Genomic DNA, 26,947 nt, shown 5'->3' on the forward strand with positions numbered 1-26,947 from the left:
CTGGGAGCTGGTTCCACAGTAGAGACGTCTGATAACAGAAGACTCTGCTTCCCATTCTACTTTTAAATACCCTAGGAGCCACAAGTAAGCCTGCAGACTGAGAGTGATGTGCTCTATTGGGCTCACACAGTACTATAAGGTCTTTAAGATAAGATAGAGTCTCATTATTTATGTAGTGTTTTCTATTGAGATTGCCTAAGGAAAGCATATATTAAGTAAAAAGTGCTTGACCTAGCACAGAGCCCTGTGGTACTCTGTGACCAACTTTCATGTGTGAAGAAGACTCATCATTTACATGAACACACTGGAGTCTATCAGATAGGTATGATTCAAACAATTGCACCGTATTTCCTTTGATAGTAACAGTGTGTTCTGCTCTCTGCAGTAATATGATCAGCAGCACTGAATACTGCAATGAGATTCAACAGGACAAGCACAGAGATGAGTCTACCATCAGAGGCCATAGGAAGGTTATTCCTAAGCTTTACCAATGCTGTTTCTGTGCTATGATGAAGCCTTATTGAAACACATCAAGTAGGCCATTCATCTACACATGATCATTCAGCTGTTTTAAAACATCTCTTTCAAGAGTTTTTGAAATAAGTGGAAGGTTGGAAATTGGCCTATAATTAGCTAAGACAGCCGGACCAGGTTTTCATATCTGACTACAGAATATTAGAGCGCTGTGCTCTTTGCACCACAAAATGAAACCTATCTGTTCATAAATTTGCTTGTGGGTTATGTTAGCAGCAGAAAAGCTAGTGAAAGCCACGGCTTCTCCTGAACTCCTCCTAGGTGCCACTTAAGAACAAATCTGTTTGTAGAACTGCATCTTGCATAATTATAATTGTGTATTTGGGAGGCCACTCAACACCATAACAAACTGTGACCGCTGTTATTGTAAACTGAACACAGGAAGACAAAGACACACAGTAAATGTTCCTGTTTTCAGTAAAAGTCAAGGTCAAAGGTCAAAGAAGATCAAGGAAAAACACTCACACACACACACACACACACACACACACACACACACACACACACACACACACACACACACACACACACACACACACACACACAGAGTTAGAGCTTTATGTTCCCTGTCCTGCATCTTCCAAACAGAAAGGCAGGGAGTGATATTCCTGGTCAGGGCTGCACTGTGGGGACAGAGGTTCTTTTGTGTTGTGTGTCACACCCTGACAGGAAGTACTCTCTTTGCACTTGGACTACTAGATGGGTTCTTAGTGGTGTGCCTGAGTGCTCAGGATCAGACATTACAAACCTCTGCAGCAGTAAACCAGTATATGGGTGTGGTTCTTAAAGGTGTACACAAAGTTTTGTGGAGACATTCCTTCTTATTGACTTTGATCCCTGAGCAAATATTTGCCTTTATTCATACACGGTAATTTAAGAGACTGCCGGTGATTTCCTGCTCTTAGTGATTTATTGTCTGGAAGCGATAAAACAAAAGCAGCACAAAGATATGTTTCCTGTCCAAACAAAGCAGTCTGAAAGCTTGAAATGCTGGAAACTGCAGTTCCTCCAGTGACCACTTGAGGCTGGATCCAAAATTGGTTAAATCCTCATAGACTCCCATGTTAAAATGCCAAGCTTCAGTGTTGAAATGAAAACGTTTGCAGTCTGATGTATAAAACTATTTTTTCGCCCTTCATAAAATCTGCAGGATGACCTATCACCTGTTCATATTGTCTTAAAGCTTAAGGTTTGGCTGTCTTGATTGACAGGTTAATGCAAGTTAGATAACCCTGTCTGTCTGGCCTCCAGTTTTTTTCATTGACTAATAATTTTTGCCATAGTTTTAACCAACAGCAAGATAATGGTAACTAAAAAGTATGATGAGAGACGCTTTTGTCAGTGAATAAAAACGAGATAAAAATATTCTGAAGAGACGAGAGCCAATCAGAGCAAATTAAGTTGTGTAGAAAGAGCGGGACGAGTTTGGAAGCGTTCCAGTCAGAAGTGATTTTCTTGTCAGTACGGAGAGACACGCACATTTGATCATTTATTTATTGAATAATTTGGGAAACAGTAAAAGTAGTTCCCTGTTTCTCAAGAAAATGCAACAAAATATCAAGGCTCGGGAGGAAGACAAGAGTAGACATATTTTGCATGGATGCCAATGAAAATAAGACTTTGTAAACTCTCACCTGTAAGAACACAGCTAACGTTCATACTTTGTATAAGTGCATCAACTTTAGATTTTAACCTTATAATGATTAGGTGACTAAAACAAGACTAAAATTAAAAGAATTTAAATGACTAAATTTGGACTAAAACTAAATGACTAAATCAAAATTTGATGTCAAAATTTACACTGCTGGCCTGAACTGAACCCAATTTATATTGACAACTATTGCAGCATTTACTCAGAGTTTATAGATACAGTTTGCTAACCAAGCTTGCTAGCATTAGCTGATAAATCCTCACCTCACCCTTTCATCTAAATATGTATCTTCTGGTTCCGGAAAAGACAGCGGGTGTGGCCAAAATGCCAACACTGAAGATTCAAAATGTGGACTCCAGAAACCAGTGAGCAGAGGTGGGAAGTAATGAAATACTAATACTTTGTTACTATGCTTAAGTAGAATTTTCAGGTATCTGTACTTTTTAATGACAACTTTTTATTTTTACTCCTTACATTTTCACACATTTTTAAAACAGGCGTGTTACTTTAGATTTAACAGTATCATTTATAGTGTTTATACTAGGGGTTTAAAATTGAGTCCGATTGTAGGAGCCAGTGCAGGTGTCCTTAGGTTGCGGCTGTGGTACTTTAGAATCTAGCCAGTGCTACCCAAGATGAAGAAGCATAAAGGGAGTGACGTTCTTTTAAGTGTCACGTATTTTCAAATGCAGCTTTCTATCAGCTCAGCAAACATCAGCAAACACGCAAAATGTTCGTGTGCAGTTTGCTGATGTTTGCTAGCTTAAAATTCATTTGGAGGGAGAGAAAAGAATGAGAGCTAACTTCACTCAGAGATGGAGAAAGATAAGAAAGACTGGAGAGGAAGAAGAGAGGTTAGATTTAAAGGTAAGGACTGCTCAGTGACACTTGATAAAGTTTACATGTGATGCCATCATTTTAATTACATATTGGATTTGAATATGATGTGTTTTGATAAATTATATATTTTCATATTGTGAAACTTCCTGCAAAACAAACTAAGCTAACCAAATTTTGTGTTATTCAAATGTTGCATGAAAATACCGCTTTGTCCAGGATAGACAGGTTAGTTTGCAGTACTGTGGTGGATTTGCAGTAAAGCACTGTGTTGGACTGATGCACAGTGGCTGTGGTACTCATGGTCAGAGTCAGGTTACATCAAGTGTAGCAGCAATGAATCTGCATGTCAGCTTGATGCTAAGATTCAGTCCCTTAATTCCAATTGATATCAAGAGCATACTGTTGAGTATAAAGATAGTATAAACAGTATAGTGTCAGTGTAGGAGATAGAAAAAAAGCCAACATAGCTCGTGAAGCATTTGATAACATCTTGTTGAATACAGCTGTGTAAATCCACAAAGAGCAACAGGTCACCATTAGAAATTATTGTTGCTGAGTTGTGATTCTTTTCCCTAAGCTGAGCCACTATGACAGATCTTTAGGTTCCCCCACCTTCTAAATCCCACTGACTCATGTACTAATATTGCTTTATTATTATATTAATACAGCCTGTACTTTTTCACTTTTACTTAAGCAAAGAAAGTCTGTACTTCTGCCAGTGAGTGACGTCACAGTGGCTTCCTCCATATTTCACATGTAGTCTCTGATTAAAATGCCTCCTCAGAGAACTTTGTTCCCCTTTTTGCTGTATATAGCGGCACACATTAAAGGTGCCCTACTCCTCCACGTAAACCACACTAATAAACAAACTCACTGACCCACAGTTCACTTCCACAGGTTTTATTTTGACAACTGAACGCCCTTTTAGCACTGCAGCAGAGTAAACAGACCACCATTGATCTGATAGGGTTCGCTGCCTGACTGACTGCCTCTCTCTCTCTTTCACACACAGATGAAAACGCTAATACTGTATATATGTATAGTAACAGGTCAGTTAGTCAAAGGTCTCTCTTAGATCTCCATTCAGTTTATAGTCTTTTTAATAGTAAATATTTGGATAAACGGTTAGCCTGCTTTCAGAGTCCAGACTGTACACGTTGAAAGGCTCAGTGCAGTCGCACGTGCTCCTTTAAATATCGTGCAAATGAACAGGCAGCTGCAGTTTTCCTGCAAACTTGTGAAGGCAGGTCACATACTATACAGCTCACTCTTTCATATTGTTGTCACAAAAGAATTTGTAATGCTATTTTTCAGCGAGTCTGGAAGACTTTGCTCATTTTATTGTTTTCACGAATATCATCATTTCGTTTACTCTTGGTCTAATGCCAGGGTACTGATTTTGTGAGCTGTAATGGATACTGTAAAGAAGAAGAAGAAGACAAATCACAAAGAACATGAATGTTTGCACCAGACTGTGTGACAAACTGTGTTTTGTTTGCACCAAGAACCACAACCTGTCAACCTGACGATGGTCTGAGAGGAAGTCGAGGCAAAACAAGAACCGCTGCCAATGATCTGTGTATTGCATTTCTTTTTGGTTCGTCCGGTTTGCGTTGAGTGATTTTTCAGAATGACAGATTGGTTTTGCCTCTGTTAGTCTGCCCAGTTCCCAGATTGACAACAAAACCGAAAGCATATCTGCTCATGTACTGCACTAAATTTTTTCTCAAAGACATTAAGGACATTTAGATCGGCAGTCTTGTCATTAGCATCTGTGCCAGGAGTGTTGCTGTGTATGGCCTCACATTTGCACTGACTGCTCATAATCTGTTCCTGCAGAAAGAAAAAAAGAAGAAGAAAAAAGTCCATGGCATGCCTGAAACATCCAATTTGAATGTCCTTAATCCCCTCTCCACTGAAAAAAATCAAATGTGCCCTGAGGGTAGGAAACAGAGCTCCTTTTGCTTTTTGCATAGTATTTGGACACTTGAGGTTTCCAGCTGTGACTGATGATCTTGTAATTTGTGCTCCTGTGCAGTCATGGTTAGTTCGTCAGCCCCAAAGAGCATGAACAGAATTGCATTTAAGGTTCCAAGTCTCCTTTGAAAAGGGCAACCAAAAATAGGGCTGTGCTTTTACTGACCTTTCTTGCACGGTTACCTCACAGAGATGATGGCCTTTCAGCCCCTTCAGACAGGCAAGTTTAAGAAAACTTCTTTAGAAATGTCTTCAGTCCTTATCCACAGTGTCAATACACAGAGTACAGCTGAGAAATCTGAACTCACAAAGAGGAAGTAAAACAAATACAAACAGAAACCTTATCTCCTATTGTTATAGCATGTATGCAAGACGTGGGGTAGGCTTTATAGTTTGCACAAAATGTTGGCTTGAAATCACTCACCTACACTGTGCAATAACCTTGACAGCAAACATATATTTTGCAGATTATAGAGCATCACCAGTGAAGATTATTTGGCAGCACGGGGGAAAATGGAACCAACAATTCATGCTTGATGTTGAGCTGAGGGTAACAGATCTGCGACGCGTCCCGCTCGAATGAAGCTGTTTAGACATGCAGAGACAAACAAGGCGAGATGTGAAATTTATCTCTGACAGACCTCTTGTTTAGAGAAGAGATTTGGACTGAGGAGGTGTTTTTATTTCCCAACACGCTGCCAGAAATTGAGACATTTGAGAGGCAGGAGAAAACAGGCAGATAAAGGTATTTGTGTTGCAGATAGGGGCTATTATTATTCAGAAGGACCGATCTGATCAAAGAAGGACCCATTCATAGCTTCGGATGTGAAAGTGTGCTGTTAAAGTCTACCTAACAACTAAAATAAACTGGAGTGTTTTTTGTCATTGAATACATCGCTGTGGCATGCAACCTTTAAAGAAGACAGACTCTCACAAAGGGAAGGTTTAGAGTGTTAACACTGTCATTTTTCAAAATTTTAAAAGCCATCGTTATTCCTCTGAGTAGTTGCTCAGCACAAATGAAGGCAATCATTCAATGCCACCAGTGCAGGACAAGGCTATGAGAAGATAGGAAAGCAATTTTAGTCGAAATAACTGTTACCAGGGAAAGATGAAGGTTAAAGTAACATCTGGAAGTCCAAGGAAATTTTTCCTGACAGCAGCTTGGGAGATTTTCTAGAAAGGGGAATCAAACCCCTTTTTGATTGCAAAGCAGCTTCTGGAAGATTTAGTAGCCCTTTAAATGATGGTGCACTGATCTGCTGTGCAGCCACACCTGCACAAATATGATGCTCGTGGAAGAGTGACCAGTACAGAGCTTTTCCTGTATCCTTAGACATTTGCATGTAAAAGAGACAGTTGTATTTTGAAAAGTTCTTTGCATTGTTGAAGTTAGAATAGGACATTTTTGGTTACGGTGAGCAAAGGTATGAAAACTTCTATGGAACACTTCTAACTGTTCGGCAGAGGATGGTTTTATAATGCTTGTATAGAAGCCAGTATAATTCGGGATTTTTGAAGAGAAGAAGTAAATTAGATCAATTCTGTAATCCAATATCATGTATTTTTTTTTTTTTTTAAAAAGGCTAAAAATGAAAAGAGGTTTTACAGCAACATAATGATCCTAAAACAACTCAAAAACCTACATCGCATGACCCCAGAAGGCACAGTCTGGCTTTACACGGTCAAGTAAAATGTGCATGTTTATATTTATCCCTCTTTAAAATTTACTCAACCAATGATGCCCAGAAATTTCCATGTCACTGTATATGCACTTTTTAAAACACTTTATAAAAAAGTAAAGTGCAAACGGGATCTTTTTTCCATCCAAGGAGTCAGACTTTCTTGTAATCTTTTGAAGTTGAGAAATGTTGCTGAGGACTACTTAAAGAAATTAAAAGAAAGCTTGCCTAAGAGAGTTCAATATGTGTTGAAGAATAAAGTTGATGTTACAAAATATTGACTTTCAAGCTTGTTAGAATTCTACAAACTCAAAAGAAGGGGTTGTTCAAGTCTTTTGCACATTACTGTAAATATGCAATGATATGCAAATACCTTCAGAGTAAGAAAGAAAATAGGGGAATTAGAAAAGAGTTTGTATGTTGATGGAAGGAGACTCGGACATTATGCAGGAACAAAAAGGTTATATAAACACACCGTGTGAGCAGTGTAACACACTAATCTCTGCTGTCTTTCCTGGAGAATAAAGGGGGTTTTGTTGAAGTGAATGATGGATCTTTGGATCATTCTGTCCAATCCCATTTAGCAGTTTGACTCTTGAGCTGGATCTTCATTTGCTTCTGTTCACTTGTTTATGAGAAACACTGGCCTTGCTTCTGCATGCCTGTTTTAAATCCTGCAGTCACACTGAGTTCAATGGTACTCCTCGTTTTATTAGTGTGAAATGATCAGAACCCACACAGCATTCAAGTGTCAATCTGAGTGCCTTTATTTTTAAGTACAGCGTTTCCTAGCGCTTCTGCATGGTACATGTTCAACTGGGAAGCCAGCTTTCCAGCTCCTTCCCACACCACACACACTCCGACTCCAGACACTAAAGAGGGCAGAGTTCATTTGTTGTAATCCCTCTCACCTGTCCCCTCTGTCCTCCCCGCACAGCCCCATGAGCTTACCGTACCCCCCTCCATTGCAACAGAACCAAAGACCACACCCCTGCCACAGTCAGTAAAGTCATTATTAAAGAGGCAAAACCCCATTCACATGTTCCTGCATGCAAAAACACACACATACAGACAGAAACACACAGAGAGAGCCAGACTGTGCCAGAAACAGTCTCTGTTCAGCAGTGGTTTATTAGAAATTGTAAAATGCAATAATCTAAATTTTCAGCAGAAAATGTTCTCACCCTGAAAAGTATATGCACGCTACTGCAAGACATTTTTATTTCAATTTCTTAAACAAACACACAAGGCACAGCATCAGGTTAAGCTGTTATAAAAATGGAAGTCGTTACAGGGTTTAAAAAGTAAAGCATATGCAAAAGTGCAATACTACTTAGTTCTGCCTGTATGGAGGAGTGAAACTGCCAAAATCCAAAAAAGGAAATAAAATAAGGAACAAGTCACCTACTTGTTAGATAACTAAATGTTGCATTTAAAAATGCATGCAAATGGATATTAAAACTAAATGTAGGTATTAATAAATCTATATGTTGTGAGTAAAAAATTATTATTATTTTTATCTCTGTATCTAATTTGCAACTGTATCCATTGAGTTTGTTTGTAACATTTGTGTGCTTTCCAATTTATGTATTTTTTATTTAATAAATTGTCATTTTAAATCCATACATTTTTTTGTTTATGTTTTCTTATAGACATTAAACATTTGGAGTAGCAAGTGAGCAAATTAGCATCTGATATGGGTGATAGCAAGCATGCTAAGTAGCATTTAATTATATATACACTCATTGGCCACTTTGTTAGGTACACCTATTCAATTGCTTGTTTTATGCAAATATCTAATAAGCCATTCACATTGCAGCATCTCAATGCACATGGTCAAGGCGACCTGCTGGAGGTTAAACTGAGCATGAGCATATATATATAATATATATATTATATATATATAATATACGTGAATCTGGTTGGTTGTTCCTTGCAAATGGGCTGGTCTGAGTACTTCAGAAACTGCAGATCACACAACCATCTCTAGGGCTTAGAGAGAATAGCCTGAAAGGAGAGAAAATATCCAGTGAAGAGTGTTTCACTGAGAGAAAATGCCTTGCAGATGCCAGAGGTGAGGGTAGAATAGCCAGACTTCTTTGAGCTGAGAGAGACAGCAATAACTCAAATAACCACTTGTTACAACATACGTACGTAGAAGGTCACCTCTGAATGTGCAAGATGTCAAACAATGCCAACCCTGCAGCAAAGACCACACTGGGTGCCACTTCTGTCAGGTAAGAACAGGAAACTGAAGCTACATTTCACATAGACTCAGCCAAAGTGGGCAATAGAAGATGATGATGTTGGAAAAATGTTTTCTGGTCTGATGAGTCTCGATTCCTGTTGTGACTTTTGGAAGTGTAAAAAACAGGAAAGCATTGATTCATCCTGAGACATATTCATAGAGTATGTTATCTGTAAGGCTCAGTAATATGTTCCTCAGGATCTGTTCAGGGCCAACTTGAAACGGAATGATGTATTAAGATCAACTCCTTCTTGAAGTATATGCATGTCACTTCAGCCCTTTCTAATAATACAAAACAGAAAGGCTGCAGCTTAAAGCTCTCTCTTTTTCCACATCCCCAAAAATCCATGGAACCAAACAGTGGGTCATTATGAAGGGTGATCAGTGAAAGGGCCCATTGATTTGCGGGATTGGGGGAAGGTCATGTATGGACTCAAAGGAGAGGGAGTAGAAGCGAAAGAAAGCAGTCATGTATGTATGTAGCATACTTGGAAGTGCGGCGTCCCTCAGGAACCCCTTGAAAGCATCCACCCATTTCCTCTGCTGTTGCTGAAGGTGCGCAGCAGGCCCAACGCCTCTGAGCTGTTCTGTTCAGAGTCCAAACAACAACAGTTATAGCTTATTAAACGTACCTCAAAGGAGGAAATGTGGTTCCTGTTCAGATTTTCCTCTAAAATGTTGCCATTTTTTAAAAAAGCGGAATGGCTTCTGGGAGTTATGGAACGGTTAATTGTGGGAAAAGTTGTTGTTCATGTTAAACAAACCACACAAAGGTCATTGTAGGTAGAGGTAATTGGCCCAGGCCTCTAAATATTCAAAGAGGAGAGAAAGGTCAACATGAATTTGAGGCCCAGGCAGGTGAGCATAGCATCACACAACAGACTAACATTTTTACCTGAAGCTCTCATGTCACCTTGCACTTTGATCTTTGCATCTTTCATCTGTCTTTCTAAAGCGATCCCTTGTTTTAATATATTCAGCGATCTATTTCTCATTTTTAGAAGTTGTGTCTTTTAACATCGATATCAATTTTGAGCATTTTTAGACAGTCTCTTCTTAAAAGGATTCATGAAAGGTCACACCCACTGAATTTTGCTGCTCAATAAAACTCTAATACACCTAACTAAAATGAAATGTACTGACAGTTTTGTCGACAAAAACAAGATTTTAAAAAAATGATGAAAATATTCTTGAGAGATGAGATCCAATCAGACCTAATGAAGCTGTGTAGAAAGGCGGGACAAGTTTGGAAGTGATCCAATCAGAAGTAAACTCCTTGTGTAGTAAGTTTAGGTTAGACACACACATTTGATCTGCTCTTAGGAAATAGTACAGCTTTCTTTTCCCTCATGAAAACATGTGAAACTACTGTAAATCAAAATTTGCTTTAACAATTAACGCTGGTCACAGCAACTACAAGAGTTAATGTTCTTCGGATTGACCATCAAGGTCCAGAAATTTGTTTTAATTTTTTTTTTTTTAAAAAAGGAGAAGTGGTAGGCAACATGTTTTTGCACGAGTGAAAAATAATCATCTTCAGCATAAGGAAATCTGAGAGAAAACTACACTTCTGCCTTTTTTTAGGCTTTTTAAAAACATGTTTTTTTAAGGTGAGTAGTAATAGAAATGGAAATGGATTGGCATGTAAACAGACTCTACCTCCCACAAACCCTCAAGTATCCAGTCGATGTCAACATGCAGAGTCTGATATGCATGAGCTCCTCACCACCATGAAGGCAGGGGGTAAAAAAAGGGAAAAAGGAAAAGTGTGTATGGTTCATATCATCTTTGATATAAGATCTGTATAATCCTCCGACATGCTTATTGGTAAAGGCACTTGCAGCATTTAAATTTTATATCTGTTGCTTCTATGACGACCTTTCTGCCAGGAGAAATCCTACAAGTGATCTTACCTTCAAAATAAATGACTTGGAACTCATCTGTATCTCTATTGTCTACTTTAAAAAGGTGTCCACCCGTTAGATCAGTCTTACAGACACTGTGATTAAATTTGATCTGAGTTCTCTTTCCTACAGTATATGCTGACAAGTAGATATGGTTTTCCCACTCCACAAAGTCTGGCTCTAATTACATTTAATGGACATGTCTGTGAATGCTTTACCATCAGCTACTGTGCAGGAAGTATGGCCAGGTGTTGATGTCAGTGTACAGTCGAATAAATGGAGGTAAGTGAGAAAACCATGGGTTTCTGACTGATTGGATTGCTAGTAACTGTATTTGTCTTTGTCTGCTGTCTTATCCTTTTCCTGCCCAGAAAAGTCCCTTAGGGATAAACTAGAATCAAAACACACACAAAAAGGGGCTACTGTGTATAATGCATACTGCATGAGTTCACAGTGACTATTAAGGCAGCTCTACAAAACAAGCCCATTATTAAGATGCTTTAACGAGGGGTTATATTGATAAAACAGCTGGCACAGCAGGGTCACAGAGTTGGAAGGTGTTGCAACTGAAATCAAAGATAAACTGCATACAATCATTCTGTTAATGATGTAACAAGTTATTGTTGGAAGGAGCACTTTTTATGATGTTACATCACAAGCAGTCATTATTCTTTGTCTTTCATTATCTGCAGAGCCTGTGTGCTTAAAGTAATCTTTCATTCTCACAGATCTGTCTGATCTGATTTATCTAAAGCTCGCATCATTAGCCGAGGTGCAATTTAAGCCTTATCATTGGTCATCATGTTGCCCAGTCAGCTGCTATTTCCAACACTTTCCAGATATCACAATATCTATTGGATGGACTGGTATGACATTTTATGGCATCTTATTATTTCTAATGCTGACTCTTGACTTTTATTATTGCAGACTTTAAATACACTTTAAATAGACTTTTACTAAAAAATCTATCCACATGTCAGTGGTCACCCAGCTTTGGTGGTCTCTTGGCCTTTCATCTAACCTAATAATAAATGGCAGTCTTTCCTTATGCTTTTGTTTATAACAGGTATTAGGCTGAAGACACTCCAATCCAAGTCAGCTGTATTTATTTATTTATTTATTAAGTGCTAACAAATGAAAGCATGCATAACCTCACGAGCTTCTTTCCAGTGGAACAAAAGCTTTGTTAGATCTCAAAGAAATTTATTCACCACATCTGTTGCTGGATGCTAATTTTCAGCAACAGTCATTCTTCTGTGATGTTCTCAGAATTCACAGCATTTCTACTTGGGGTATTTGTGTAAAGAAAATCATTTGTGCATGCATACTTGTGGATAAAAAAAAACAAGCCAGTAGAGCTGCAAGAGTAGCTGTGCACTGTATTGAATTATACGCTGTTATATCAGACAGGCAAAGGCACAAGCTCGGATGCTAAGTTAAAAAATGTAAATAAATAATTAAACCTGTCTTCAACACACACGCAAAATCCTGTCTTACTCTCTTTTCTGTGTGAAGTGTTAGCTTGTCCAACTCAAGAAGGCCTTATTTGTGGTACAGCAACACCAAAAAAAGTTTTGTACCAAAGGGTAAAAGTTTTTCTTTGTCTGTTGTGTTCTGTTTTTTTTTCCTTTTGTCTTCTCTCTATTAAATTTGGCTCTAATAACTCCTAATACCTGCAAGCAGGGGCAGGACAGTGAACCACAGACTGTATATGTATATATATAAAACGGACATGGAAGTACCATAAATTTGCATTCTCTCTAATGACCAGCAGGGGGTGAGTCCTCTGGTTTCAAAAAGAACTGTACAGACGTCTAAGTGGCCCCACTCACTAATGGCAAAGTCTTACTTAATACAACACGAGTTTGTAAGTTGTGTTCCCTGGTAGGATCAAGGAGGATAATACAGGCCATGATTTAGGGCCCTACAGGTTGCGACCCTATAAACAAGCACTGTCTCTCACTCTTTGTGTCCAGTTTAAAAAACAGCAAGATGGCAGCACCATAGCTAAACAGCAAGATGCCCAGTTTGAGACTTTGTAACAGAACCATGCCAACCACTGGGTGACAGAACAGTGAGTACATCTATCTTTTATATACTGTCTATGTGTTCAATCAACAACTGGATCTGTAACTTGCTACCAACAATCCTTTATGAAATGGGAGGCTGGCACTATTTTTTAACTATGTGTAACTGATGTACACTATAGTGACACAATCCTCCATTTAAAAAAAGCCTTTAATCCACACATGGCTTCCTTAACGCTTGTTGCTTGGTAATTTTAGGACGTTGGGCTATTATATATACTTCCATTACAAGTGGCAGAATTGAAATAAACAGAGGAAATTGGCACAGGCATTTACAGTGTGTGTATGTTTACAGCTAAAGTGTAAAAGCACATCACAAACACATATTTCTTTTTGATGTTGGATTATAAAAAATTATATTGTGGGCTTTCTTTCTCTGTTTATTCATAAACACATCCAGCCAGGTGGATGACTTCCTGAAGAACATCCAGCTGTTCCAGCACTGCGATTACCTTTAATGGGTGAGCTCTTGGTACGTCCCATATTCTCTCATGCATTCCTCATGCCTCACACTGCCAACTGGCGTCCTGCCTGACCCTCCAAAATAACTTCCAGCCTGATACAGAAACAGACGGCAGATGTTTGCTGAACAGATTAGCTCCTCAAGCACAGGCTGTAAGTCTGATTTTAAAAAAAAAAACAGCGATTGGAGGTTTTTGTCAGTTTGGAAACACTTTGGCTGCAGACACTGATCAATATCAAGCGCTGACCCATGTGATAGACATGATGCCAGTCTCGGTTTTTCAATATCTGCACAGCTGATTTTTCTGCATTTCTATATTTAGCCAAAAATAATATTTCTGTTTTATCTGCATCAAGTTTGGCATTTAAAACCTGAACTCAAAGACACTTTTTAAAAAGTCATTTTATATCCTCTAGAATCTTGTTTGTCTTTGAATACTCCTGACACAAAATCTTGTCTCCATTAATATCTTACTACAAGTGATGGAATCATACACAAACAGGAGCAATTTAAATTAAAATGTGATGATGGATGGTGGCATTATGCAAGCTGATTTGTGTGATCCGCCACACCTACAGTCCTAATTAAGCATCTATGCATTAAACTCTTTCTGTTAAGTTTTTTTTCTTCGAACTCTTTGGCTTGTTTCATTATCAGTACTTAATTAATGATGGAATGACAGAGAAATACAAAAGCATGGTGTCACAGAGCTCAGCCAGGTTTGTCCAAGTTTATAGTTGACATTGATTTGATGAAAACACTGCCTGCAACACACTGTGCAACACTGTGTGACCTCAGGTGAACCCCAGTAGCCTGATCATGAACATATTTTGAGTGCAGCTGAAACTGATTTAAGATTAATTACCATGTGACTCAACTGATGAGAGGAACATGTAGCAGAAAGCCAATAGTTTTTACCACTATATCCTGGTATTCTTGGGATACTGCAGACAAACATTTCGGGGGTTATAAAGCACTACAAAATCTGCAGTTTCCATTATCTTAAGTTGACATTAGAGCCTTAAATGATCAGGGCATCTGGTGTAAAATCTGTGCCAAATCAGATGTGCAGGTACATCCACTGTACCTATCATTTAAGTTAAAAACTAACCTTGCTGGGATATATTATTGGGTGCTGCAGGGGCCTGGGTCTGAGTGTGCCCCAAACCATTTCCTGCAAGTCATTCTCCCCAGCCTCTTTCAGCCAAATGCCAAAAATGCATCTTCAAAAAAGAAAACTAACTTTTCTCACGTTACAGTGCAGATCTGGTAAAGTTCACTCAATTTGTGATTCATTACAGACTAGAAGGCAGGAAAACCATTTTTCCATAATAAAGTATATTAAGTTATTATGGGGGGAAAATGGTTATATAAGTCATATTAAATAAACCTATTCCGAATAAGGAACAGGGAACAAGGGTGATGTGCAGAGCTGAAGTAACTACAGAGGGATAAAGTTGATGAGCCATGACATGAAGCCATGGGAAAGAGTTGTTGAAGCTCGGTTCAGAAGGTGAGATGAGCAGCAGTATGGGTTCATGTGAAGACAGAGCACTACAGTTGTGTGTTGATGCAGAAATATATGGAAGGTCTGAAGGAGCTTCACTTTGGACATAGAGAAAGCATATGATAGGGTGCTAAGAGAGGATCTGTGGCACTGCACGATGAAGTCAGGAGTCGCAGAGAAATATGGGAGGGTAGTGCAGGACATGTATGAGGACAGTGGTGGAACAGAGACCGGAGAAGTGGTTGTATGCTCTGCAGAGAAGAAGTGAGAGAGAATGCATGTGTGTGAATGAGAGGGAGACAGGTGGAAAGGTGAAGAAGCAAGGAGTAGTTCGCGAAGATGGATGACTTTAAATATGTGGGATCAACAGTCCAAGGTAACGGAGAGTGCACAAGAGAGGTGAAGAAGAGAGTGTAGGCAGGGTGGAGAGGTTGGAAACGAGTGTCAGGGATGATTTGTGACAGAATGACAGCAGCATTAGTGAAAGGGAAGGTTTGTGACACCTGCTTTCATGCATGGTTTGGTGACAGTAGCTGAAGATGTTAAGATTTTCAGCCAGAGCAACTAGAAAGGACAGAATTAGAAACTAGTACGTCAGAGAGACAGCTCAGGTTGGCATTTTGGAGGCAAAGTTCAAGAGACAAGGCTGAGATAGTTTAGAAATGTACAGAGGAGGGGTAGTGGATACACTAGACCAGGGGTGACCAACTCCAGGCCTCAAGGGCTGGTGTCCTGCAAGTTTTAGACGTGTCCTTGATCCAACACAGTTGATTTAAATGGTTAAATTACCTCCTCAACATGTCTTGAAGTTCTCCAAAGGCCTGGTAATGAACTAGCCATCTGATTCAGGTGTGTTGACCCAGGGTGATATCTAAAACCTGCAGGACACTGGTCCTTGAGGCCTGGAGTTGGACACCCCTGCTTTAGACAAAGGCTGTTGAGCTGTTTAAACTGTCCAAGCTTTAATTGTTTAATTGTTTCAGCTGAATAAAGGTGCAATAATAATGTTCTTTTAACTTAAGTAATTAAAAATCATTCTTAGCTGATCCATATGTACCTCTAGGCATGCAGCATTTTAAAGTTCAAATTCATGGAAATATCCTTTATCTATATTTCAGACTAATTCTGCACTACTATCTTCAATATTTCTGGGCTTAAAGTGAATGCAAGCAATGCAGTGTTAACTATAACTAATCCCATAACTATAAGCACATCCTTTGTTTTTGTCTTTAAAACCTTACACCAATATACAAGACACCAATACTGTTCATAAGGCTCAAGGAGTTTTCTCCTCCTGCACTTCATACTCACCTGAGGTTTTTCACTTTCCATTCTGCAGGCATTTTAAGATAACTTTATCAGTCTGATCATCTTTAGACCTGCAACATGAGCGAAACACTGTGCCATAAAAAACAGCCTCAGTTGTGCAACACCTCAATGTTCAGTCACATGCACTAGCAGTCATGTGAAAAAATATATATATACATAAAACTTTAAAACTTTTTTTGTTAAGGAACAAAAATGAATGTGTTGTGTTTGTATAAATGGGTCCAATTTCCAAATCCCTACTAGGATAAAATTCATCGATCTGGACAAATCATCCGGTTCTGGGTAAAGTCTGCTCTGGTTTGTTAGCAGTCACACCATAAACACCAGACATATGGAGTGAGGGTTGAATAACCTCGCTTTCACTCCAGGAATGCCGGTGTATTCCTGACTGTCAGACTTCATTGGTGCTTGCTGTTACATAACTCTGTGACTGTGTCAAGGCTGGAGGTTGACCTTGGCTTCAAATGTCTGTGCTGTCATGGGCCTCAGACTCACCATGCTGGAAAATGATCTTAGCTATGTGTTTGTAACAAATACTACAACTCATCAGAGACTTGTTGGGGAGTCTGAAATAATCCAAGGCAATATCTATACTGAATATTTTATGCTAGTTTATGAACTGACTGTATTTTTCTGAGAAACTATTTTCTCAGTGCAACACTTATTGTTGCAGAAGCATTGCTACCACGAGGCCTACTAATAGGGGCCTACTGCTGTGACTACTTCAGTCAAGCAAAACTTTATTTATACAGCAATTCACTTAATTCCTTTCACTACACCCTCTCTTCACCCCACCAGCCTAACCCCCCTACCTGGATATTAAAAATCTCAACAATCTCAGCAGCCCTCTGGTCGTCGGGCAGACTGTTCCATAAACACTGAGCATAATAACTAAAAGTAAGGAGTTTTACATATATGCTGCTATCAATGGGCTAGTGCACTAAGCGCATTTATCATATAAACCACGTGCAAATAATAACTACTTATATGAACTGTTTTGCCTGAACTCTATGACTAATGTATTCTTTACAAAAAGGGAGGTATATCTATCCTTTTTACTGATTTATAAAGGAATGCTCGCATGACTATATGGCTACATTAATAACCTTGCAGTCTTTCCTTAAATAGCCTAATATCGCCTTTATACATAGTCTTAAGATGTGTCACTACGCCAATTATAAGGGATTACATGATGTCTTCTTATGAGAGTCTGTAACTTTGTTCAAGTAACCTGGTGACGGTTGCCAGGTCAGGTAACACGGAGGTACTTTGCTCATAACGAGACCTTCGGTTAATTACGATAAAACACTGATAAAAGAGACTTTGGCTCTTGTTGGGCTGAGAGATTCCCCGAGCGGCAGACGTGAAGACCAGATCTCTGCGGCTGGACCTGCGCATCCACTTGTTGAGTAAACAGCAGTTCACTGGGCTCGCTCTATTTAAAGCGACAACAACATGGCACACGGACAAGTCAGACGAGAGTCAGTGGAAACGGAGATGCACAGGTCCGAGGACAAGGGGAAGAACTTCGTTCACACCAAGAAGAGGGGCTACGATGTGACGCGAAACCCCCACCTGAACAAGGTGAGCGCTCGTGCCCCGCGCGCGAGGTTTCAGTTTTCATGAATGAACAAGGTTAACAAGTTAGCTGATGCCTTCGGGGGCTACGGGAAATATTAGCACCCTAAATACAGCGGGAAAGTTCATTCTCAAATATCGATATGAACGGGGCGAGGAAACACGGGAACTTATTATTATTATTTTATTGTGGCAGGGTAGCTGCTCAAAAGTGATTTGGTACAAACCCATAACGACTTTTTGGTATTGAGTAATCAAACTGCTAATGTAAAGTTTCACACCTAGCTTAATTGCTTGCTACAATTCGTGTTTCGTTGTTATTTTACTACAAAAGCTCCAGTGTATTTGATATATTTATTTAGTCATATAACAATCTTCGTGATGTGACAGGACCCATGTCGGAGCCTTAGACGAGTAAGTGAATGTAACAGCAGCTAGGCGCTTTAGGTATCAGCTTTAGACGCGGTTATATTTAGATTTAAAGAGACCAAAGACTTCGCTTACACGGAGAGCCTGGCCTTTTGTTATACTGCCCTGTCACATATCGCTTTACCCGGACAGCCATGGCGGGATATTGCATATGTAAGAGTGACTCAGCTCATCCCATTTACTGTAACACTAAAGCGTGATTCAGCACATAGTCACAGAAGCTGACACCATGTAACGAGACATCAAGTTGAAAGCTTGTTTTTTTCTTCTTTGTTTTAAAGTAAAATGAGGAACAGAAAGCTATTGGAAGTTGCTTACTCTTGAAATAATTTGTGCTGAGTTGCTTCTTTTCAGGTCATGAGAAAAATGGATGACTTTACATGTTATAGTTTGAAAAACATACCTAACTCAAGCCTTATGACCACCCTTTTGCTGTATCATCAGTAGGATGTACTTGTGTCCATTCCTCCCATAAACGCACAGTAAACAATGAGGGTCTGGCAGCTTTTGAGCCTTTCCAGTGTTTTCTCCTGGTGTTTGTGGTGAGATGGGGCCCCAGAGGTCAGGCTGTGATGACAGGATCTCTGTCCATGGTGCTGACTGACCTTCAGAATGACTGGCTAAATTCAGGTTCGCCCTTATGTCAAGTGTGCCCCAAACCAGTTGACCTTTTTCAGGCTAATTTTAGAACGCTTCGGCTGTCTATTTTTTCCCTCTGACCTGTTTTTTCTGGCCTCTCAGTAGACGAATATGTCTGACTCTTGGAAAATATCTGAAAATATTCAAACCAGTAGGCCTATCTGAGCTTGACATCTGGGCTGTTTGGATTTATTTGACCAGAATTACAGATACAATATACAAAATACACACTGAAACTATGAACACTGCCTGTTTTCTAAATACAAGCTGCTCCGGGCTGATAAACGTTGCAGTTGGTTTACTGCAGATGAAGGAGTTGCCAGCCTGGCAACTGATAAGTGAGATAGTGGAGGTCAAACAGGCCAGTGTTTGTGTGTGTGTGTGTGTGTGTGTGGTTGTGTGAAGTGAGGGGTGGAGAAATGGTGGCTGCACAGAGGCCTGTTTGTTAGGCAGGTTAATCACTCCACTCCTGATAGCACCTCACGCTGCATGTCAACCCTGTGTACGTGTGTTTAAGTGTGTATAGAGTGGCTGGGCGAAATGAAATGTGTATACACAAATGCAATATGACTAATAAAAATAAATTATGGCACCTTTTGTAATGTAGGTGTGTCCAGCGAGACTCATAAAGGCCATCCTTTGTTGTGTGGTAGTTGTGAGCTTTGAAATAAAGACACAGATTGATCATGTTAGTCTTCCTTTATAAAAGTCCTGTTTGTATATATGTAACCCTGACTGATCTCCACATGAATGTCAAACAGTGTTTGATAAAATAAACCAGACTGCTGCAGAGTAAACAGGCACCCTTGTGTCATTTAATGCAGTGTCATGCTTAGTATGAAATCTGTTTGACTGCAATAAATATACTGACATCCTCCTTGTGACAGTAAGTTATATGGTTTATGGGATATGCAGTGTTGCACAGCTTAATCATAGATCACTTTACCTGCTAAAGGAATAGAAAGAGACAGTGTAAGGTAAAGAACAGGGATGCCAAACTCATTTACTTTGTGGGCTACAATGTCCAGCTCACATAGATCTTAAGTGTCCTGAACCAGTAAAACTCCCTTTTCTTTCAGTGTAAAGTGTAAGCTTCACTACAGATTGAATTCTTGATATATTTAAAAACAAGATCAATTTTAACATTACATCTTAGTTTTTATGCATGATAAAGAAATGATGCTGTAGTAAAAGAAAGACATCTGTGTGCACTACAATTTTGGCATAAATTGTAAGAAATAAATGTGTAAAATTATAGGTCATTGCAAAGGATGTCCTGTAATTATAAAATGGACCATATTTGTGAATTGACAGAATATGTGCTTTAAAAAAACAAAACTGTAAACTCATTGGGGGAAAAAATCATACATTTCCACAGTAAATTAGCTGATTTCAAAACAAAAACACCATGAAGGGTGAGGGTGGAAACGTTCAGCTTGAGGCTTGATAAAAAGGTGTCACTAATCTCGGAGTGATGTCACTAGGCCACTTTCATCTCATATGAATGAAATAGTGACTTGATGTATATTGAGACATATATTACTATCGACTGATGTGAAAAAAATTGTCATGAATAGATTTTTCCCATATTGCCCAGTCTTGCGTTTAGTTTTGATACATAAAGCTACTCAAGCAGGACGTGGACGCCAAATTTAACAATGCTTGAAAGCCGAACAAAAATTTAACAATGAAACAAAATTAAAAGTAATGGTTCCACCAATAAGTCAACCCCTAGTATCCACTTTACCTCCTCAAGTGAACTTTGCGAGCAGTTTAAAATGTAATATAAGTCATAATCTTTACATCTACACAAGAAAATACATGACACTAATGAAGCTGTTATGAAGTATGAATTGTAGGGGAAAATGGCTTTTAAAACATTTTTGGAGAAAGTCACCAAGCGACCAGACCCACCCGTCTCCTCTCACCAGTTTCCTGTTTGATACTGTCACTATCAAATACAAGCCTAAAAGCCAAAAATACAACTTCAGGAGAAATTAAAGTTATAGCTTCCTTCACAAACAGAAGACGGGGACTGCCAGGATAGCTCCGGAGTGGCAACTTTGGTGCTGCCACTGTAGGCTGACATGCTGTCTGCGTGCTTTACCAAATAGGCATCAAATATTAACATCAGTCCTGGCAGCAATCGACTTGACCAGGGTGAGTCTTGGTTCAGAAATGCTGATTAAATCAGTGGCGCACAAAGCAAACTCTGTTAATACCACAGACATATTGAGGAGATCTGGTGCTGCAATCAAATTGTCAGCCAATTCATTCAAAAAAGTTTCCACAAAATAAAAAAAATGTCACCCATATTTCCGGAGGTTTCCTAACAACTTCAGCCAGCTCTTCCTTATCCCATATATTATTGTACAGAAAGAATAAAACCTTAGTGTCTGAAGTGTCCCTGTGTTTTAAATATACTCCTTCTTACAATACTACTTCTATGTACTACTAATATATTACTTCTTACAACCATTACGTGTCCATTGCCAAGTTCTGCACTGTTTCTCAGGGCGTCATTATTACCAACAACATCTTGAACATTCCGTTTCATTTTCTCTTTCAAAAATTTAAATTTTATTGGTTTAATTTCTCAGAGAACTAATTTGAAATTGTGTGTGTGTGTGTGTGTGTGTTTTAACCCTTTCTTTATAGTAAGAGGACTGTCATAGAGACCATTGTGGATGCCTGGCCCTGTGTTTAGAGCTGACCCAATAAACTGTTTGCTCGTGACTCAGTTTACACATGTAGGCCTTAAATGGTCCCAGTGTAGGGGAGGGATCGTAAAGAAGGCTGTCTGTCACTTAGCGTGTGGCACTAGTTTGTCTCTTTAAATAAAGGATATGCAAAGACCTTAAACATAGAAATCCAGACTAAAGTTACACAGAAACACACTTATCTCCATTTTAAAATAATTTCTCTCTCACACTCTTTGCCTACTGCCCTTTTCTTCTTCTTTCTGCACTCTTTCTTTGCAGTGGTGTCAAGGAGGAATGTAACAAGCACCCCAGTCCTTTGTTCTTTATTTTACTAGATGGCTTTTCATCTCATTTTAAAGTTAGCCATCCCAAATGAGCTCACAGTTTGTGGCGTTATAGTGTTTTGGAAGAAAGAATTAATAAGATTCATTATGTGAACACAAAACTTTCAGAAGCAAGCACTGGCAGAGCCTGCTGTAAATGTACTCAGCACAAACGTTTTCTCAGAGAGAACTGTTTGGACAAATGTAAACGTTTCAGTTATAAAATGTTCTTTGCTTGGTGGTTTGGGGAGAAGATAGGACACAAATGCTCCCATACATCATGGTTATAACCTTGGTTAATCTTAATTGGTGGTTGTATGAGGTCAAAGTAACCTTCCCATCAGCTGTCTAACGTTAACCCAAACACACAAACGCTCAGGTTAGAGTAATATCAGATGATGCAGACAGCTAAACCTTTCTCAGTGCTGTACATGACCTGGGGGTCGAGGAAATTGGAGGAAAAGGTAGGAAATGACTGTTAAAGCGTGTTAGTGGCCATACACAGGCGCGCTTCTGTGGTTAAGGCAGTGGCACCTTGTTGCCCTCCTCCTGATTTGAGCAAGCCCTGGGGATGAGGTGTGTTTACCTCCCTCAGCTGGCCTGCTTCACCCCTAACAGGAGCCAGTCACTGCACAACCTGTTAATTGATGCTGAGGGACGTAGCGCTGAAAGCAGCCTGTCCTCACATCGACAGGCTTCGATTTCCTTTTAATCTCCCCATACATGCACGTAAGCCTGCGCAGCTGATGTATGGACATACAAACACACACACGCACACACACACACACACACACACGCACAAACACGGCTTCACCTTACTTCATGGTTAATGTGCTCTCTCCAGAGGTGGAACCGGATATTATAGGTGTGTTTTGTGTGTGCGCACCACGCAATAATGAGATGAAGTGGGGTGCGCGAGGTAGAAAGGGTCCTCTGTGGCGGTGAAGAGAGCGCTGGCCTCGCTCCACAGAAGTTCTCTGTCTCTCTGCTTGAACACACTTAAATGAGGCATCTGTGTGAATCTCAGGCGCTGTGTGTCTCTCTGTGACGCTGGTTCCGTCTGCTGCTGCCTCAAAAAAAACCAAAAAACAACCCAGAAAACACAACAACAACAACTACATCCTTAAAAATGCTCTTAGCGCCTAATCAGGGATGCTGTTCCTAACAGACACTCATTCACAGGACCTGAACTGTCTTTACCTTGTCTGCATAAAAAAACCATCAACCTTAGCAATAGCAGACTCACAAAGACTTGCATTCAAATACAGTAAGCTTCTAAGAGAGAAATTGTGCGCTAAACTTGACGTAAACCTACACTGATCCCCTCGATTAAACAATAATGTTTTGTTTGTTAAGTTCATTAAGATCACTAACATTCTGCATCATTTGAGCCCATGAATACTGAGCAAAATGGAAAGTCCATGTTCAGTAGCACTTTAGGTGGATGCCTCATTTGTAACCAAAGCCTCCACATATAATGCTGCAAGATGGCCGCTCAGATAAAAGACTGACATTTAGAAGCCCTGTTTTTGGCGAGCAGCAAACAGCAGTCTATCTGATTGGGCATTGAAGATGTCCTGGTATGCCAAAATGGCAACTTTCCTGATAACCCTCAAGCAACTGGAAGTCATTAAGCTCTCATGTTAGATTTTCTCCCATTTGGCTGTTACTTTTGTTTCAGCAAAAGATTTTGTTTTTTCCTTCGCCGGGTTTGCATTTTCCTCAAACTGAGACATAAATAAATTTAGCAACTAACGAACAAATGGCAACAAATAAAAACTGCCTTTAATTCGGAAGTGGGAATATTGCTGCTGTTGTCTGGTTCTAAATCTTCTCCTTTGGGCATTTGTCTTGTGCTTTGGTGTTTGTTCCATTTGAAACATAATGAGCTCCAGCCGCTCTGCATCTATATCAAAACCTGATGAGGTTTTCATAAGCCTGCATGCTCTCTAACTGAGTTATGTCACAGTTCCTTAAAAGAAAACACAATGATGACATGGCACTGATTTTAGCCAGTGGAGTCTGGAACTTTGATGGCTGCTGATTCACTGTGCCAGTGAGACACAAGGACAGAGTTTGTTTTCTGCACCGTCACGACTTGGAAAAGTTTCATGCTGACAGTTTGCTGTTTTGGGGAAGCATTAGTGTAATGCTTTGTTTGTGCTGCTAGCCAAGGTTCCCATGGACCTTGGGAATTTTTGTGCATTTATCATTACCATAGCTTTCTAGCACCCACCTATTGTAGAATCAACATTTCACATCCTAGGGGAAATCCTTGAGTGTTTGTGATGATAGTGCATTAGGTTTAAATTAGAGCATTTCATGAGGATCTCTTGATGGAAGCAGGAATGAACAAGGAGTACTTACTGTGTTGCCAAATTCTGACAAATGTTAAGTTTTTGCAACATGAGAAGTTCAGAAGTATGGGAATTGCACAGTTTTGCTTCTGTGGATGAGCAGATTGATGGCACCCAGAGTCAAAGATATAAATAAAAGACAAATAAAGACAGCAATGTTTTCCTAGGATGAAGAACTCTTAACATCATTTGATTTTTACTCTAGTACGTTTGTATGGTTTGAGGATAGACGGACACAGGATAAATAACTATGTTCTTATTGGTCGCTTGATTGTTTTAATACTTTGGTTTATGATAATAATACCACCAAAACAAAAATCCCATAAGCCACAGCTGTAATTTTAGCACTAATTAGCAAATATTAGCATGCTTAAAAACTTAAACTAAGCAAGATGGTAAATAAGTTGATATTAGTGTTTAGCTCAAGCTAAAGTGTTTTAGACGGCAGAATAAGCTACTAGCTGGGCTGTCTCTGGCTTGTTTCTGCATTTTGTAAGACTAAGCTTCCTCTAACCATACACAGTATATCAAAGATGGACATAGCTACTGGTTTCCAAAGTCCTCTTCTGAGGTATCCAGATTAGCATCATAGCTATCATAACTGTCTTTGCTTCTATATTTTTTTCATTTTAATCCTGATCGTATTGTGTGTGAGAAAGTTTGTTGCATCAATTTGTGTGTGTGTGTGTGTGTATGGGAGGGGGGTGTTACAAGCTGTTTAGTGCCTGTCTGTGGTTAAACTAGGGATGATGTTGTCAGTCAGATTACAGGCCTAAGCACTGAAAACAGTACAAGAGTTTCAATGCTAAACTCCATAGAGAGCAGCTACACTTGTTAATGCGCTTCGCTATGCGGTTGTGTGTGTGACATGCATGTGTGTGAGTCGTCCCAGGTGTGGCCAGGTGTTTAAGGTCACATCACGGGTGAACAGACATTCCTCTGATAGACTGGAGTGGATCGGGCAGCGAGAGAGAAAGTGGACCCTCGTTTCCCCTCCAGTGATCACCCCGCTAACCTGAGCTTTACACACTCACACGCACACATGTGTGCACACGCAGGGGCGAATACACATGTCTATGTTGTGTTGTTAACCTGCTGCACCATGAGTGCTTTTATCAGTGTTTTCTCCAGGGCTGGCTCAAATAAACTTCGTGTAACGTGATCAGACTGTCAATTCAACTGTCTGCATGCACACACATACACTTCTCGTGTGTGTTTAACAGCAATTCCTTCCAACTAGCGGCCCTCCTCAGCTCACTTTTGTGTGTGTAAATGGGTTTTTTTTATGGGGGGGGTTGTGTTACTCATTCACATGAGTGCAACGGAGGAGCCATTAGCTTGTCCCAGACAGAAAGAGGGAGACTGTCTGAGCCTCATCACCCTCCTATGAAGCTCATCCCAAACATCCCTCCTCTTTCAGCCTGTCGTTTTCCCCTCCCCTCCTCCTCAATGCTGCTTTTGTCTGTTATATTAGAGCGCTGGAGGTCTTGTCATGACTTAACAAAGATGCATCAGAATTTAAGAGTAGTGTTTGGTTTCAGTGTTCTGCAGCTTGTGAGTGTATGACCATTATGTGCAAATGTTTTTTCCAGAGACAGAAGAGATGGCTATCATTACGACTGATGCTATGCAGACTGACAGGCTCTGTGATGTTGCAGCTTCATGAAAAAGGGGGTGCTTAGTTTTAATGCCCTTCAATCAATAGGGTAAAGGCCTGGTCACGCCTGCAGATAGAGCGGTGAAATTGAGCAGCAAAGTCAGTTGATTCCAAAGGAATTGCTGACTTCGCTCAGCAATCAGTGGGTTTCCTCAAGAGGGCAAATCCCTTCATACACCGAACAAACTTGATGACACATAAAGTTTACAAAAACTTTATGAGTAATTGTGAAATTTATGTGAATTTCTTAAAATTTATTCCACCCTTGATTTAAAAAAAACTATGACATTTTTTTAAATGAAAAGACATGTCTTACCTCTGACCATGATATATAGCATTATTGATGACCCAACATTTTTTAATTGTATCAGTGTTTTTATAGTAAAGAGAGAGGTTAACTACTTTTAGATTTTTTTTTTAAATTTACTGGAGCAGTAGATTCACAGGTGATACAATGGCAAAACATTAATTGGGCGCAACTTAATTGCACTTGCATTTTTTCCCAAAAACAAAAAATGCAAATTCAGGCAGACACTACAATGGAAACTCTACAAAGGAAACACTACAAAGGAAACTCAGATCAATAAATAGACCTTAAAATAAATAAAGAGGGCACAAATATATGTGACACAGTGACTCACCCAGAGTATACCTTTCTTGTATTTATGACTGCTTTAATTGACTGTTCACAATCTGCTTTTAAAATATATTTGTTCTTCCTTCTGGGTATTGAAGGACGAATTAGACAGTTATTTTAGGACAGACTCTGAAATTGGATTGGGCATCTGTGGGAGATTTCCTGTTCCATTAAGACAGGTCAGCCATCGGACTCTTCACTGAGACATCTGTCTTATTTGTGTTTTCCTGTCTGCATTAATCAGCTTGAGGGTATTACTTGCTTTTTGTGGCAGAAAACAAACAGTACAAATGAAGTTTCATAACAGGAGAGTGGCAACACTTGCAGAGTTGCACATTGCTGTCAAGGCTCATGCTGTCACCCAAACGTGTCCGATGAATGCTGCAGTACTAGCTGAAAGTGA

The 26,947-nt window shown here is 39.6% G+C and overlaps 1 protein-coding gene and 1 long non-coding RNA gene across 2 annotated transcripts in view; one reads left to right on the forward strand and one right to left on the reverse strand.

The window, feature by feature from the left end:
- Positions 1 to 13,388: 13,388 nt before the first annotated feature.
- LOC134637424 (uncharacterized) lies at positions 13,389 to 18,894 on the reverse strand. Its single transcript, XR_010095116.1, has 3 exons — positions 18,633 to 18,894; positions 16,205 to 16,272; positions 13,389 to 13,479 (listed from the first exon to the last, which is right to left on the reverse strand). It is a non-coding gene; the product is annotated as an uncharacterized LOC134637424 (long non-coding RNA).
- The window catches only part of me1 (malic enzyme 1, NADP(+)-dependent, cytosolic), an 84,817-nt gene continuing 75,363 nt past the window's right edge, over positions 17,494 to 26,947 (forward strand). Inside the window, exon 1 of the mRNA XM_063487841.1 lies at positions 17,494 to 17,806. Coding sequence (XP_063343911.1) covers positions 17,678 to 17,806 — 129 coding nt within the window. The 5' untranslated portion in view covers positions 17,494 to 17,677. The remainder of the gene's footprint in view (positions 17,807 to 26,947) is intronic.

Source organism: Pelmatolapia mariae, linkage group LG10_11 (assembly GCF_036321145.2).
Source record: "Pelmatolapia mariae isolate MD_Pm_ZW linkage group LG10_11, Pm_UMD_F_2, whole genome shotgun sequence".
Lineage (NCBI taxonomy): Eukaryota > Metazoa > Chordata > Actinopteri > Cichliformes > Cichlidae > Pelmatolapia > Pelmatolapia mariae.